This window comes from Cherax quadricarinatus, unplaced genomic scaffold (assembly GCF_038502225.1).
Source record: "Cherax quadricarinatus isolate ZL_2023a unplaced genomic scaffold, ASM3850222v1 Contig30, whole genome shotgun sequence".
In the NCBI taxonomy this organism is placed as follows: Eukaryota; Metazoa; Arthropoda; class Malacostraca; order Decapoda; family Parastacidae; genus Cherax; species Cherax quadricarinatus.
Genome location: NW_027195056.1, coordinates 321,987 through 338,958, shown reverse-complemented (window position 1 = coordinate 338,958; position 16,972 = coordinate 321,987). Strand labels below are relative to the sequence as shown.

Sequence of the window (16,972 nt, the reverse complement as noted above, 5' to 3'; positions counted from 1 at the left end):
TGGACCCATTATGTACCTCTGTAATACAACCACCGCTCACATCTCATCTCCGGCAGTATATAAGAGTACATTTAGCTTCACTCTTCTTGGTGGACTGATTGTATCGTCACTCCTGCTGTCTACAATACAGTATCTATATTTTGACTGAAGACTCCCACCATAGGGGGACACATACAGTCTTCCTCATTGTTAAGTAGACTGATGATAGATGGACTGACTGATGTCAGTCTCCTTCAGTCAGGTAAGTTCAGTGGAAGTTGTTCTTGTATTATTGCTGTCAGACTGCTAACTGACAGCCCAAGATTGTAATCTATTCTCTCTTCGACAGTTTATATGACTGTCAGAGTACACAGAAGGTGCACTCGGAGTTCACAGGTGTACTCAGAGTACACAGAAGGTGCACTCGGAGTTCACAGGTGTACTCAGAGTACACAGAAGGTGCACTCGGAGTTCACAGGTGTACTCAGAGTACACAGAAGGTGCACTCAGAGTTCACAGGTGCACTCAGAGTACACAGAAGGTGCACTCAGAGTTCACAGGTGTACTCAGAGTACACAGAAGGTGCACTCAGAGTTCACAGGTGCACTCAGAGTACACAGAAGGTGCACTCAGAGTTCACAGGTGTACTCAGAGTACACAGAAGGTGCACTCGGAGTTCACAGGTGTACTCAGAGTACACAGAAGGTGCACTCAGAGTTCACAGGTGCACTCAGAGTACACAGAAGGTGCACTCAGAGTTCACAGGTGTACTCAGAGTACACAGAAGGTGCACTCGGAGTTCACAGGTGTACTCAGAGTACACAGAAGGTGCACTCAGAGTTCACAGGTGTACTCAGAGTACACAGAAGGTGCACTCAGAGTTCACAGGTGTACTCAGAGTACACAGAAGGTGCACTCAGAGTTCACAGGTGTACTCAGAGTACACAGAAGGTTGACTCTGACAACACTGTGACACCATACCACAGTCTCTGGCATAACACAACTGTCACTTCAAGATTGAACTCCAGTTCCCTGGATCAAAACCTCCCTCGCTCAGCACCATTACAATCATTACCGGACTAAAAACTTAACAAATTACTTCACTCCAACTCAAAATTACCCCCCCCCCCCCCCCCAAGAATATTTTGATTCCCTCCCCACACTAACCACATACCCACATGACACATAGCCTACCACCCATGGCATGGGTCTGGCATGGCTAATAACCCATAAAATACCCAAGAGAGATATAATTAAGCAATTAAAACAGGAATAACAGCAGTGTACTGGTAGTTTAAGCGACCAGTTCTCAGTAGTGTAAGCGACCGCGCCATTGTAAACAACGTTGTTGCTTCTCGCTGTTATTTACCTCATTTACAGCCTTATTTACACTAATTTACATGACTATTTACTCCCTGATAACTCCGTAAGTATGTATACACATTACCTATATACATTAGTGGCTAATGTGTATGTAATTACGACGTTAAATGACGTTAAATCAGTAGTGAGGGAGAGTTTCTCAAGCCGCTAGTGAAGGGTTCTTGATCCAGGGACCAGGAGCTGGTGCTTCTCCTCTTCCTCGGATCAGAGATGATTGTCTCCCAAGGTGCCCCTGCTAGTTTAATGCTTTCCCCTACGATCACGTAATTAACTTTAATATACGACTGATGACCTTGTATGTACGTATTTTATATATGTATGTACGTATTTTATATATGTATGTACGTATTTTATATATGTATGTACGTATTTTATATATGTATGTACGTATTTTATATATGTATGTACGTATTTTATATATGTATGTACGTATTTAATATATGTATGTACGTATTTTATTTATGTATGTACGTATTTTATTTATGTATGTACGTATTTTATATATGTATGTACGTATTTAATATATGTATGTACGTATTTTATTTATGTATGTACGTATTTTATTTATGTATGTACGTATTTTATATATGTATGTACGTATTTAATATATATATGTACGTATTTTATATATGTATGTACGTATTTTATGTATGTACGTATTTTATATATGTATGTACGTATTTTGTGTATGTACGTATTTTATATATGTATGTACGTATTTTATATATGTATGTACGTATTTTATGTATGTACGTATTTAATATATGTATGTACGTATTTTATATATGTATGTACGTATTTAATATATGTACGTATTTTATATATATATATATATATGTACGTATTTTATATGTATGTACGTATATTAATATATGTATGTACGTATTTTATATATGCATGTACGTATTTTATATAGGTATGTACGTATTTTATATATGTATGTACGTATTTTATGTATGTACGTATTTAATATATGTATGCACGTATTTTATATATGTATGTACGTATTTTATATATGTATGTACGTATTTAATATATGTATGTACGTATTTTATATATGCATGTACGTATTTTATATAGGTATGTACGTATTTTATATATGTATACGTATTTTATGTATGTACGTATTTAATATATGTATGTACGTATTTTATATATGTATGTACGTATTTCATATATGTATGTACATATTTAATATATGTATGTACGTATTTTATATATATATGTATGTATTTAATATATGTATGTACGTATTTTATATATGCATGTACGTATTTTATATAGGTATGTACGTATTTTATATATGTATGTACATATTTTATGTATGTACGTATTTAATATATGTATGTACGTATTTTATATATGTATACGTATTTTATATATGTATGTACGTATTTAATATATGTATGTACGTATTTTATATATGTATGTACGTATTTAGTATATGTACGTATTTTATATATGTACGTATTTTATATGTATGTACGTATTTTATATATGTATGTACGTATTTTATATATGTATGTACGTATTTTATATATGTATGTACGTATTTTATATATGTATGTACGTATTTTATATATGTATGTACGTATTTTATATATGTATGTACGTATTTTATATATGTATGTACGTATTTTATATATGCATGTACGTATTTTATATAGGTATGTACGTGTATATGTATGTACGCATTTTATATATGTATGAACGTATTTTATATATGCATGTACGTATTTTATATAGGTATGTACGTATTTTGTATATGTATGTGCGTATTTTACATATGTATGTACGTATTTTATGTGTATGTACGTATTTTATATATGTATGTACGTATTTTATATATGTATATACGTATTTTATGTGTATGTACGTATTTTATATATGTACGTACGTATTTTATGTGTATGTACGTATTTTATGTATGTATGTATTTTATATATGTATGTACGTATTTTATATATGTACGTATTTTATATATGTACGTATTTTATATATGTATGTACGTATTTTATATATGTATGTACGTATTTTATATATGTACGTATTTTATGTGTACGTACGTATTTTATATTATGTACGTATTTTATATATGTATGTACGTATTTTATATATATGTACGTATTTTATATATGTATGTACGTATTTTATGTATGTACGTATTTATATATGTATGTACATATTTTATATATGTATGTACGTATTTTATATATGTATGTACGTGCTTTATGTATGTATGTACGTATTTTATATATGTATGTGCGTATTTTATATATGTATGTACGTATTTTATATATGTATGTACGTATTTTATATATGTATGTACGTATTTTATATATGTATGTACGTATTTTATATATGTATGTACGTATTTTATATATGTATGTACGTATTTTATATATGTATGTACGTACTTTATGTATGTACGTATTTTTTATATATTATATATGTAAGTATTTATATATGTATGTACGTATTTTATATATGTATGTACGTATTTTATATATGTATGTACGTATTTTATATGTATGTACGTATTTTATGTATGTACGCATTTTATGTATGTACGTATTTTATATTTGTATGTACGTATTTTATATATGTATCTACGTATTTTATATATGTATGTACGTATTTTATGTATGTACGTATTTTATGTATGTACGTATTTTATGTATGTACGTATTTTATATTTGTATGTACGTATTTTATATGTCTACGTATTTATATATGTATGTACGTATTTTATATGTGTATGTACATATTTTATGTGTATGTACGTATTTTATATATGTATGTACGTATTTATGTATGTACGTATTTATATATGTACGTATTTTATATATGTATGCACGTATATTGTGTATGTACGTATTTTATATGTATATGTATGTATTTATATATGTACGTATTTTATATATATGTACGTATTTTATATATGTATGTACGTATTTATATATGTACGTATTTTATATATGTACGTATTTTGTATGTGTGTACGTATTTATATATGTATGTACGTATTTATATATGTATGTACGTATTTTATGTGTACGTATTTTATATATGTATGTACGCACTTTAAAGGAGGGGTTTGGGATATTGGCAGTTTGGAGGGATATGTTGTGTATCTTTATACGTATATGCTTCTAAACTGTTGTATTCTGAGCACCTCTGCAAAAACAGTGATAATGTGTGAGTGTGGTGAAAGTGTTGAATGATGAAAGTATTTTCTTTTTGGGAATTTTCTTTCTTTTTTGGGTCACCCTGCCTCGGTGGGTCACCCTGCCTCGGTGGGTCACCCTGCCTCGGTGGGTCACCCTGCCTCGGTGGAAGACGACCAACTTGTTGAAAAAAAAAAACGTATTTTATATATCTGTGTACGTATTTTATATAATATATGTATGTACGTGTTTTATATATGTATGTACATGTTTTATATATGTATGTACATGTTTTATATATGTATGCACGTATTTTATATATATATATGTACTTATTTTATGTGTATGTACGTATTTTGTGTATGTACGTATTTTATACCAACAGTTGGGCTCAACATACCTACTAGCCATTTAGATAATTTATATTAAACTGAACAGTAAAGGTGGATTGATGGTTGCTATTTATTAATTAATTTATCATTGCCTTTCAGTAGCTGTCTATTGTTTTATTAAAATTATTGTTAACTGAATCTAAGGGATTCTGAGTTTGGAACAAGTCTTTGTGTCTTAAGATTATTCGTGACCAGGCCTCGTGGTGGATCAGGGTATGATCAAATAGGTTGTTACTACTAGGGGTCTTGCAGAAAGCCAGGGGTCTTGAAATCGGCCAGGGGTCTTGAAGACAGCCAGGGGTCTTGAAGACAGCCAGGAGTCTTGAAGACAGCCAGGGGTCTTGAAGACAGCCAGGAGTCTTGAAGACAGCCAGGAGTCTTGAAGACAGCCAGGAGTCTTGAAGACAGCCAGGAGTCTTGAAGACAGCCAGGGGTCTTGAAGACAGCCAGGAGTCTTGAAGACAGCCAGGAGTCTTGAAGACAGCCAGGAGTCTTGAAGACAGCCAGGAGTCTTGAAGACAGCCAGGAGTCTTGAAGACAGCCAGGAGTCTTGAAGACAGCCAGGAGTCTTGAAGACAGCCAGGAGTCTTGAAGACAGCCAGGAGTCTTGAAGACAGCCAGGAGTCTTGAAGACAGCCAGGAGTCTTGAAGACAGCCGGGGGTCTTGAAGACAGCCAGGAGTCTTGAAGACAGCCAGGATTCTTGAAGGCAGACAGGATTCTTGAAGACAGCCAGGATTCTTGAAGACAGCCTGGGGTCTTGAAGACAGCCAGGGGTCTTGAAGACAGCCAGGAGTCTTGAAGACAGCCAGGGTCTTGAAAACAGCCAGGGATCTTGAAGACAGCCAGGAGTCTTGAAGACAACCAGGAGTCTTGAAGACAGCCAGGGATCTTGAAGACAGCCAGTAGTCTTGAAGACAGCCAGGAGTCTTGAAGACAACCAGGAGTCTTGAAGACAGCCATGGTCTTGAAAACAGCCAGGGATCTTGAAGACAGCCAGGAGTCTTGAAGACAGCCAGGAGTCTTGAAGACAGCCAGGGATCTTGAAGACAGCCAGGAGTCTTGACAGCCAGGGATCTTGAAGACAGCCAGGAGTCTTGAAGACAGCCAGGGGTCTTGAAGACAGCCAGGAGTCTTGAAGACAGCCAGGGTCTTGAAAACAGCCAGGGATCTTGAAGACAGCCAGGAGTCTTGAAGACAGCCAGGAGTCTTGAAGACAGCCAGGGATCTTGAAGACAGCCAGGAGTCTTGAAGACAGCCAGGGATCTTGAAGACAGCCAGGAGTCTTGAAGACAGCCAGGGGTCTTGAAGACAGCCAGGAGTCTTGAAGACAGCCAGGGTCTTGAAAACAGCCAGGGATCTTGAAGACAGCCAGGAGTCTTGAAGACAGCCAGGGGTCTTGAAGACAGCCAGGGTCTTGAAAACAGCCAGGGATCTTGAAGACAGCCAAGAGTCTTGAAGACAACCAGGGGTCTTGAAGACAGCCAGGAGTCTTGAAGACAACCAGGGGTCTTGAAGACAGCCAGGAGTCTTGAAGACAGCCATGGATCTTGAAGACAGCCAGGATTCTTGAAGACAGCCAGGGGTCTTGAAGACAGCCAGGGATCTTGAAGACAGACAGGAGTCTTGAAGACAGCCAGGATTCTTGAAGACAGACAAGAGTCTTGAAGACAGCCGGGTTCTTGAAGACAGCCAGTGGTCTTGAAGACAGCCAGGGTCTTGAAAACAGCCAGGGATCTTGAAGACAGCCAGGAGTCTTGAAGACAACCAGGGGTCTTGAAGACAGCCAGGGTTCTTGAAAACAGCCAGGGGTCTTGAAGACAGCCAGGAGTCTTGAAGACAGCCAGGGATCTTGAAGACAGCCAGGAGTCTTGAAGACAGCCAGGAGTCTTGAAGACAGCCAGGAGTCTTGAAGACAAACAGGAGTCTTGAAGGCAGCTTGGGGTCTTGAAGACAGCCAGTGGCCTTGAAGACAGCCAGGGGTCTTGAAGACATCCAGGAGTCTTGAAGACAAACAGGGGTCTTTAAGACAGCCAGTGGTCTTGAAGTCAGCCAGGGGTCTTGAAGACAGCCAGGAGTCTTGAAGACAAACAGGGGTCTTGAAGACAAACAGGGGTCTTGAAGACAGCCAGGAGTCTTGAAGACAGCCAGGAGTCTTTAAGACAGCCGGGTTCTTGAAGACAGCCAGGAGTCTTGAAGACAGCCAGGAGTCTTGATGACAGCCAGGGGTCTTGAAGACAGACGGGGGTCTTGAAGACAGCTTGGGGTCTTGAAGACAGCCAGGGCCTTGAAGACAGCCAGGGGTTTTGAAGACAGCCAGGGTCTTGAAGACAGCCAGGGGTCTTGAAGACAGCCAGGGGTCTTGAAGACAGCCAGGGTCTTGAAGACAGCCAGGGCCTTGAAGACAGCCAGGGGTCTTGAAGACAGCCAGGAGTCTTGAAGACAGGCGGGGATCTTGAAGACAGCCAGGAGTCTTGAAGACAGCCAGGGTCTTGAAGACAGCCAGGGGTCTTGAAGACAGCCAGGAGTCTTGAAAACAGCCAGGGGTCTTGAAAACAGACAGGAGTCTTGAAGACAGCCAGGAGTCTTGAAGACAGCCAGGGGTCTTGAAGACAGCCAGGGGTCTTGAAGACAGCCAGGGGTCTTGAAGACAGCCAGGAGTCTTGAAGACAGCCAGGGGTCTTGAAGACAGCCAGGAGTCTTGAAGACAACCAGGGGTCTTGAAGACAGCCAGGGGTCTTGAAGACAGCCAGGGGTCTTGAAAACAGCCAGGAGTCTTGAAGACAGCCAGGGGTCTTGAAGACAGCCAGGAGTCTTGAAGACAGCCAGGAGTCTTGAAGACAGCCAGGAGTCTTGAAAACAGCCAGGGGTCTTGAAGACAGCCAGGAATCTTGAAGACAGCCAGGAGTCTTGAAGACAGCCAGGGGTCTTGAAGACAGCCAGGATTCTTGAAGACAGCCAGGGGTCTTGAAGACAGCCAGGAGTCTTGAAGACAGTCAGGGGTCTTGAAGACAGCCAGGGGTCTTGAAGGCAGTCAGGGGTCTTGAAGACAGCCAGGAGTCTTGAAGACAGCCAGGGGTCTTGAAGACAGCCAGGAGTCTTGAAGACAGCCAGGGGTCTTGAAGACAGCCAGGAGTCTTGAAGACAGCCAGGGGTCTTGAAGACAGTCAGGGGTCTTGAAGACAGCCAGGAGTCTTGAAAACAGCCAGGGGTCTTGAAGACAGCCAGGAGTCTTGAAGACAGCCAGGGGTCTTGAAGACAGCCAGGAGTCTTGAAGACAGCCAGGGGTCTTGAAGACAGCCAGGAGTCTTGAAGACAGCCAGGGGTCTTGAAGACAGCCAGGAGTCTTGAAGACAGTCAGTGGTCTTGAAGTCAGCCAGGGGTCTTGAAGTCAGCCAGGAGTCTTGAAGACAGCCAGTGGTCTTGAAGACAGCCAGTGGTCTTGAAGTCAGCCAGGAGTCTTGAAGACATCCAGGAGTCTTGAAGACAAACAGGGGTCTTGAAGACAAACAGGGGTCTTGAAGGCAGCTTGGGGTCTTGAAGACAGCCAGTGGCCTTGAAGACAGCCAGGGGTCTTGAAGACATCCAGGAGTCTTGAAGACAAACAGGGGTCTTGAAGGCAGCTTGGGGTCTTGAAGACAGCCAGTGGTCTTGAAGACAGCCAGGGGTCTTGAAGACATCCAGGAGTCTTGAAGACAAACAGGGGTCTTGAAGGCAGCCAGGAGTCTTGAAGACATCCAGGGGTCTTGAAGACATCCAGGAGTCTTGAAAGAAGCCAGGGGTATATTGTTAATTGTCTGTATGCCTGGTGGGAGACTGTTTATCAGTCTTGGGCCCCTAACACTTGTTGCAGTGTGTCTTGGTGTACTCGTGGCAAGTTTTGGAATTTTGCTGAATATATCTGGTAATGTAATTTAATTCCTAGGTACTAGGTTGGTAGACAACAACCACCCAGGGAGGTACTACCATACTGTGGTAGTAGGTTGGTAGACAACCACCCAGGGAGGTACTACCATACTGTGGTAGTAGGTTGGTGACAACAACCACCCAGGGAGGTATTACCATCCTGTGGTAGTAGGTTGGTAGACAGCAACCACCCAGGGAAGTACTACCATACTGTGGTAGTAGGTTGGTAGACAACAACCACCCAGGGAGATACTACCATACTGTGGTAACAGGTTGGTGGACAACAACCACCCAGGGAGGTACTACCATACTGTGGTAGTAGGTTGTTAGACAACCACCACCCAGGGAGATACTACCATACTGTGGTAACAGGTTGGTGGACAACAACCACCCAGGGAGGTACTACCATCCTGTGGTACCAGGTTGGTAGACAACAACCACCCAGGGAGGTACTACCATCCTGTGGTAGTAGGTTGGTAGACAACAACAACCCAGGGAGGTACTACCATACTGTGGTAGTAGGTTGTTAGACAACCACCACCCAGGGAGATACTACCATACTGTGGTAACAGGTTGGTGGACAACAACCACCCAGGGAGGTACTACCATCCTGTGGTACCAGGTTGGTAGACAACAACCACCCAGGGAGGTACTACCATCCTGTGGTAGTAGGTTGGTAGACAACAACAACCCAGGGAGGTACTACCATCCTGTGGTACCAGGTTGGTAGACAACCACCACCCAGGGAGGTGGTACTACCATCCTGTGGTAGTAGGTTGGTAGACAACCACCCTGGGAGGTACTACCATCCTGTGGTAGTAGGTTGATGGACAGCAACGACCCAGGGAGGTACTACCATCCTGTGGTAGTAGGTTGATGGACAGCAACCACCCAGGGAGGTACTACCGTCCTGCTACCACAGGATGGTAGTACCATGATGGTAGGATTGCTGGTGTCCTTTTTTCTGTCTCATAAACACGCAAGATTTCAGGTACGTCTTGCTACTTCTACCTACACTTAGGTCACACTACACATACATGTACAAGCAGATATATACACAACCCTCTGGGTTTTCTTCCATTTTCTTTCTAGTTCTTGTTTATTTCCTCTTGTCTCCATGGGGAAGTTGAACAGAATTCTTCCTCTGTAAGCCATGCGTGTTGTAAGAGGTGACTAAAATGCCGGGAGCAAGGGGCTAGTAACCCCTTCTCCTGTATAAATTACTAAATTTAAAAAGAGAAACTTTCGTTTTTCTTTTTGGGCCACCCTGCCTTGGTGGGATACGGCCGGTTTGTTGAAAAAAATATATATATATACATATATATACATACATATTGTAACCATGAACGAGTGGTATTGAATCAATAACAATACTGCGACTAGCCGAGGACTCAAACCTATGTCAGTTTGGCGCGCCTCATGGTGAGTGAAAATCACATGATACTCTAACCCACAGGACCACCCAATCCTACAAGAATCAAGCACCCAGCAGAGCTAGGTGTTTTACCTTGATCCGAGGGCCTACAGTGGTGTGGGTGCCTCTGTGCTGATTTCATTCTACTCCCACATGGTGGGACACCCTTGCAGACTCCTCCAACAGACCAGCTCCTCCCAAAGAGCACAAACAGTCCCACTGGGACAAACCAATCATGGAAAAAATTGCCAACACAGTGCTCAACAACACTACAGGAGAGGATAAAGCTTGTCTCCTAGTGGTGAAGGCACTACATTCAGGGGATTTCCTTTTAGTTGTTCCCAACTCCTCCCTGGGCACCCAACTCAACCCACAGGGCATTCGGATTAGTGTTGCTCTTCGCCTAGCTGCCCCCATACTCACTGAACATAGGTGTATTTGCGGCAGGGTGTCAGCTGATCAATTTGAACTTCATGGTCTCGTGTGTCATACATCAGAAGGGAAGTATGCCCAGCTTAACGGGAACCCCAAGTATGGAGGTCCAACGGAAGTCAAAAGCGTCCAGATGGAGCCACCGTGCTACCCTAAAAGGATGGTAAACAGATTGCCTGGGACTACACTTGTGCTGCAACATTGGCAGACACCTACTTGCCATACTCTGAAGCTGATGGGGGTGGACCCACCAGCTACAGGGAGACCCAGAAGATCTGCAAATATGTAGACCTGCCCCCTTGCTATAACTTCATCCCAGTAGGGTCGGAGACCCTTGGAGCATGAGGCAAGTGTGCTCTAAATTTCCTCAGAGAGCTGGGTGAAAAGCTCATCACAGAAACCAAGGATCACAAAGTGGCCAGCTTCCTCTTTCAGAAACTCAGTGTTGCAATCCAGAGGGGAAATGCCTGCAGCATTCTGGGCACTCAGCCCACTGCCAGGGAGCTGGATGAAGTGGTTGAGATGTAGACTCTGAGATGTTATTTATGTTCTCGTTTCTATTGTATCTTTGTTAATGTATTTTGTTTATAAATAAAGTTTACATAGAATATAGAATATAGGGGTTGGTAGGAGAAGAAAACATTCAAATGCTCTGGGGAGAATCTCGAGTTTTCCCTAAAGTGAGTTTATTGTTTTCTCTGAGGATGAGGGTCCCCAAATGCATCAAAGCTCCTCAAACCCATTTTATTTTCAGATGACATTACTTATGTCTTCTCTCACCCAAACCCAACCATACTAATAGACTCAAATTCCAGACCCACATACAGCAAATACCCAGGAAAGTCTCCAAAACAGTAACCATCCTGTCAAAAATATGGTACTACTATGTACCCCAAATGGCTCTTGTTCTTTACAACTCTCTCATTTACCCTTATCTCACCAATGGTAATTGTGCATATTACAGAAATTGAGATGATTTTGACTGGTTTTACAATGAAAAGTATCTTGAAATTGAGCTCAAAGTAGCAGAAATGTTTGATTTTTACCTAAGTTCAAAAGTAAACAAATCATGCTAAGCGTCCAATACACGTCAACTGGTGAGTCTAATATTCTTTCACAAGTGCGCCGATATTATTTATACCATTTCTACACTAATGCAGTAGTCTGCATAACAGTAAATCATCTATTTTTTTGTGAGAATAAAAATTCAAAGTGGAAAGCAAAAAGAATGTAAGAGGGGCCTGGGGACGTGACTAATGAACAGAGGAAATGTTATTTTAGTGCCAGGAATGTCTGTCTTGTTTATTCTGGACCCTATTTGGAAATTGGCATCTTTTGAAATTTGTGTGAAATTGGCAAAATTGCCAATTTCTGACCACTTTATTGGATAGATGAAATCTTGTACTCATTCGATAGAAAAAATGGAGTTCTAGTGAAATAGTTGTGATTTTTGTCGACTAGTACTCTGGAATTGGCAGAAAATAGAGCTCAAAGTGGGCAAAATCGCCAATGAGTAAACATTGTGGAGACCACTAACTTCGTGAAAGCATAATTCCGTAAGTTTTCCATCAAATTTCATACTTTTGGTGTCATTATGATTGGGAAAAGATTTTCTATTATTTCATAAGAAAAAAATTATTTTTTTTTCCCAAAAATTTTCGACCCTGAAAGGGTTAATAACTATAACAGAACCCAGCCATAATACAAGACACAAATCACTCCTCGATATCCCACGTATCTATGTCTCCCTGTGCAACAATGCTACACACATAAAAGGCCCGAAAATCTGGAATTCATCGCCAGAACACATTAAAGGGCCCCTGCTGCCTGCAGATCAGTTAAGTCCCAACTTAGAAATCACCTCATCACCCAAAATTAACCAAACACTTGACTTAATACCAGTTACTCAAAAATTACTCGAAAAACTTGTAAATAATTTAAGACTGCTTAACTATTTGATTATTTACCTTGAACTTAAAATCGTTTCAGTTTCATTATTGTATATTGATTGCTCAACCATTTACTCGTTACTTCAAACTTAAGTGTTTCATTGTTTTAAAATGTACTGAAATGTACTAAATTGTACTACTTCATATTGTAAATTGTTTTAACTTGTTCTAAATTATAATATTGTACGTTTTATAAACCATATCAAAACTGTACTTATTCTGTACTGAACTGCTCTACCGGACTTATTAAAGCCATATAGCATTACCTAATAGAATACTCCATTCTCTTGTACTCATTGTAACTCATCTAATGACTGTAAGAACTGTTATTGCCTTATTAATCTTAAGTTAATATTAAGTTTGTCTGAAATGCTGTGCGTACAAAGGGGCTTTTGGCATGTCCACCCAACTACTATATTCCTCTGTACAGCCTTGTACAGTGGTACCTCGGGATACGAATTTAATTCGTTCCAGAAGGCTGTTCAAGTGCCGATACCGAACGAATTTGTTCCCATAAGGAATAATGTAAATTAGATTAATCCGTTTCAGACCCCCAAAAATACACTTAGAAAAGCACTTACGTAAATACACTTAGAAAAGCACTTACGTAAATACACTTAGAAAAGCACTTACGTAAATACACTTACATGATTGTTCGAGTTTTGAGGTGTTTGTATCCCGAGTTACCACTGTATCATGTCAGAATAAAAATTGTTATTATTATTCACTTCCATCAAAATTGTTATTATTACTGTGGAACCTCAAAAATTGAACTGCTCCCAACTCAACCAATTATGTAAGTGTATTTTTGTAAGTGCTTTTATAAGTGTATTTTTGTAAGTGCTTTTATAAGTGTATTTTTATAATTGTATTTTTTGTAAGTGCTTTTATAAGTGTATTTTTGTAAGTGCTTTTATAAGTGTATTTTTGTAAGTGCTTTTATAAGTGTATTTTTGTAAGTGCTTTTATAAGTGTATTTTTGTAAGTGCTTTTATAAGTGTATTTTTGTAAGTGCTTTTATAAGTGTATTTTTGTAAGTGCTTTTATAAGTGTATTTTTGTAAGTGCTTTTATAAGTGTATTTTTGTAAGTGCTTTTATAAGTGTATTTTTGTAAGTGCTTTTATAAGTGTATTTTTGTAAGTGCTTTTATAAGTGTATTTTTGTAAGTGCTTTTATAAGTGTATTTTTGAGGGTCTTAAATGGACTAATCTAATTTACATTATTCCTGATGGGAATAAATTCGTTCGGTAGTGGCACTCAAACAGCCTTCTGGACCGAAGAAAGTTCGATATTTGAGGTTCCACTGTATTACTATTATAATTCAATTCCATAGGTAGTACTACCCTATATATATAATATATATATATATATTGACAAAGAACACATTAACATTCACACCATCACCACGGTGGTACTGTTCATGTTTGCTCTTGTTCACTAGAACTAGAACCCTCCATTAATGGACACTTCTTATAATCACCCCTTTATTTTAAGGACTAAAAAAGTACCCCATTATTTTTAGTCCCATTGACAAAAATTCCCAAAAGAAATGATGGGAATTCTCAGTCACTATTTCTAGACCTATTTCAATTCTTATTAATTCTGGAATTATTTCTAGACCAGTTATCATGCCTGTTAATGCCAGAATTATTTCCATGCCTGTTAATGCCTCGTAGCTGAGTGGTAGCGCTTTGGATCTGCTGTATGGGAGGGCCAAGGTTTGAATCCTCATGTGTGCCTCTGGTCGTTTGTCGCTGGTCATTCGGCACTGGCCGTTCATTGCTGGTCGTTTGTCGCAACTTGGGTGTGCTTACAAACACTGGAATTTTGAATTTCAGGTGAGAGATGTCGTCTCGTTGCCAGCACTGCGGCTGCGGGGAGATTGACGTCGACCCGGCCCGTGGCGACGCCGTCTGTACCTCATGCGGCACAGTGCTCTCCGAGCACAACATAGTCAGTGAAGTCCAGTTCCTCGACAACTTCCATGGAGGGAGTTCAGCCGTCGGTCAGTTTGTTGCCTCCGATTCCATCAGCAAACGACCTGTCTTCAGGGGCTTTCACGGCACATTTGGACGGGAAAGCAAAGAAATCACTTTGAGTAACGCCAAGAAAAAAATCAACGCCCTCGCCCAGCAACTTCGCCTCAAACAACAAAGCATCGAAACCTCTTTTAACTTCTTCAAATTAGGATTAAGCAAGGGACTGACCCGCGGCAGGAAGACCAACCATGTCATTGGCGCTTGTGTGTACATCACCTGCAGAACCGAACAGACGGCCCACATGCTCATTGATGTTAGCGATGCCCTCCAGATTGACGTTTACGAGCTGGGTCGGACGTACCTTCGGCTCTCCACAGCGCTCTGCATAAACATTCCTGCGATGGACCCGTGTTTATATATCTGGAGGTTTGCGTATAAATTGTCATTTGGGGACAAGACTCATGATGTGTCGGAGACTGCCTTAAGACTAGTGAAGCGCATGAAGCGTGACTGGATGCACACTGGTCGGAGACCATCTGGGGTATGCGGTGCCGCACTAGTCATAGCTGCTAGACTTCACAATTTCAACCGTACCATTAATGACGTTATAAAAATTGTCAAGGTTCATGAGTCGACGTTACGAAAGCGTCTGACCGAGTTTGGCGAAACTCCGTCAAGTGCCCTGACGCTGGAGGAGTTTATGACCGTGGACTTAGCTGAGGAGCAAGATCCACCAGCCTTCCGGGCGGCAAGAAAGCGTGAACTGGAAAGAGTTCAGCTCCTCCTTGAAAAGCAGGAAGACCTTGATAATGAACTGACCGAACTTCAGCAAGAGATCGAGAAGCACTTGGAAGAGAGGAAGAGAAAGCTCCGAGGCATCTGGGCCAAGTACGACAAAGAAGAAGAACGCGAAGAAGAATTTGCCGAGCAGGAGAATGCCGACACTCAAAAGTTTATAACGGAAGTAACGCTGGAGACGATAGATAACTGCCTCAATGACACGTCCGAAGATGAGGTCAAGAAGGAGGTTAAACCGCAGGGGATTGGGCCATCGGCCGCAAGTCTGGGGTTGAAGGACACCATCGAGGAGTGCATGGAGATCCGTCCTGCCGACCCAGAGCCGGAGGACAATGGAGTCTTAGACTTGACGGGAATCGACGACGACGAGATCGACTCATACATTATGTCGCACAGAGAGATAAAATTGAAAACAGAGTTGTGGATGAAGATCAACAAGGAGTACCTGGAGGAAATTAGAATCAAGAAAGAGAGAGAGGCAAAAGAAGCAGAAGAGAGAGAGAAAGATGGCAAACCACCCAAGAAGAAGAAGAACTATGCCAAGAAGAGCAAGAGCAATGCCCCAGCCAACACGGCTGGCGAGGCCATTGAGAAGATGCTCATGGAGAAACGACTCTCCAACAAGATCAACTATGACGTCCTCCGCAGCCTCAAGGGCGATGAGGAGAGCAAACTGGACGTCAAGGATGAGAAACCCAACCCCAAACTACTCAAGGCTGCACCGGTGGAGACACCGAAGGGCATTTCATCGGTACTACACTCCCTGACGGGCAAGCGACCCAGGAACCCCAGTAGGGATGACAGCAACGACAAAGTCCAGAAAAACACCGCAAGCGACATCGCTGCCACCAAAGCTAAGGAGGACGAGGAGGAGGAGGAGGAAGAGGAAGAGGAGGCAGAGGAGGAGGAGGATGAGAATAGCCTATCGACTCTTCAACTACTGCAGAGAAGAAGAGGAGAATTCAATGATAACGAAGACTACTATGACGACTACTATGACTAGGCATTGTAAGTGGTCCCCCACACAGCTCTGCTGACACACAGCTGACTGTCAGTTAGCTCAGCTTCGCGGAACTTAACCTACAGTCGAGTGCTGAAAGTTCAGAGGATCAATAGTCACAGTTAGGTATTTCAAACTTACCATCTAACATAACCACTTTCAAAATCTAAGTCAAAATTTCAGTGAATTCTAAAGGCAAAGCATTATAAAGTCATTCTTATATAAAGCTCCTCTAAATAAAGCTAATGACTATATACAAAGGAACTTTATAAGAGAAGTGACTATGTACAGGAACTTGATAATTGCATTATGAATCACCATAAACCTTAAAGTTATGTAAAACTTTGTTGAACTTTGAGTGCTCAGACTGTATAGAACTTTTAAGTACAAAATATGAACAGATAAACTTTTTTCTCTTTTCTTAACTTAAAAGAACTCTTGTAATTTATTTATGTTCCTTTAGGGAGAAAAATAAAACTTAAAATGAACTTGATTCTAAGTCCCTAAGTTCAATCCCTGTTTTACCAAGGGGTTAACCAAGTTTAAAGCCGGCCTTCTGTCATTGGTGGTTTA

The 16,972-nt window shown here is 40.9% G+C and overlaps 1 protein-coding gene across 1 annotated transcript; it reads left to right on the top strand.

Moving 5' to 3' along the window:
• Positions 1-1,298: 1,298 nt before the first annotated feature.
• Positions 1,299-16,892, top strand: Brf (Brf RNA polymerase III subunit). The gene is made up of 2 exons (XM_070079860.1): positions 1,299-1,405; positions 14,461-16,892. Exon 2 carries the CDS (start codon positions 14,468-14,470, stop codon positions 16,400-16,402), a length of 1,935 nt encoding a protein of 644 aa, XP_069935961.1. The 5' UTR covers positions 1,299-1,405; positions 14,461-14,467; the 3' UTR covers positions 16,403-16,892.
• Positions 16,893-16,972: the final 80 nt, after the last annotated feature.

Bases quoted from the DNA above. Each gene is read 5' to 3' on its own strand.
- Brf (XM_070079860.1), top strand. From the start codon at position 14,468: ATGTCGTCTCGTTGCCAGCACTGCGGCTGCGGGGAGATTGACGTCGAC.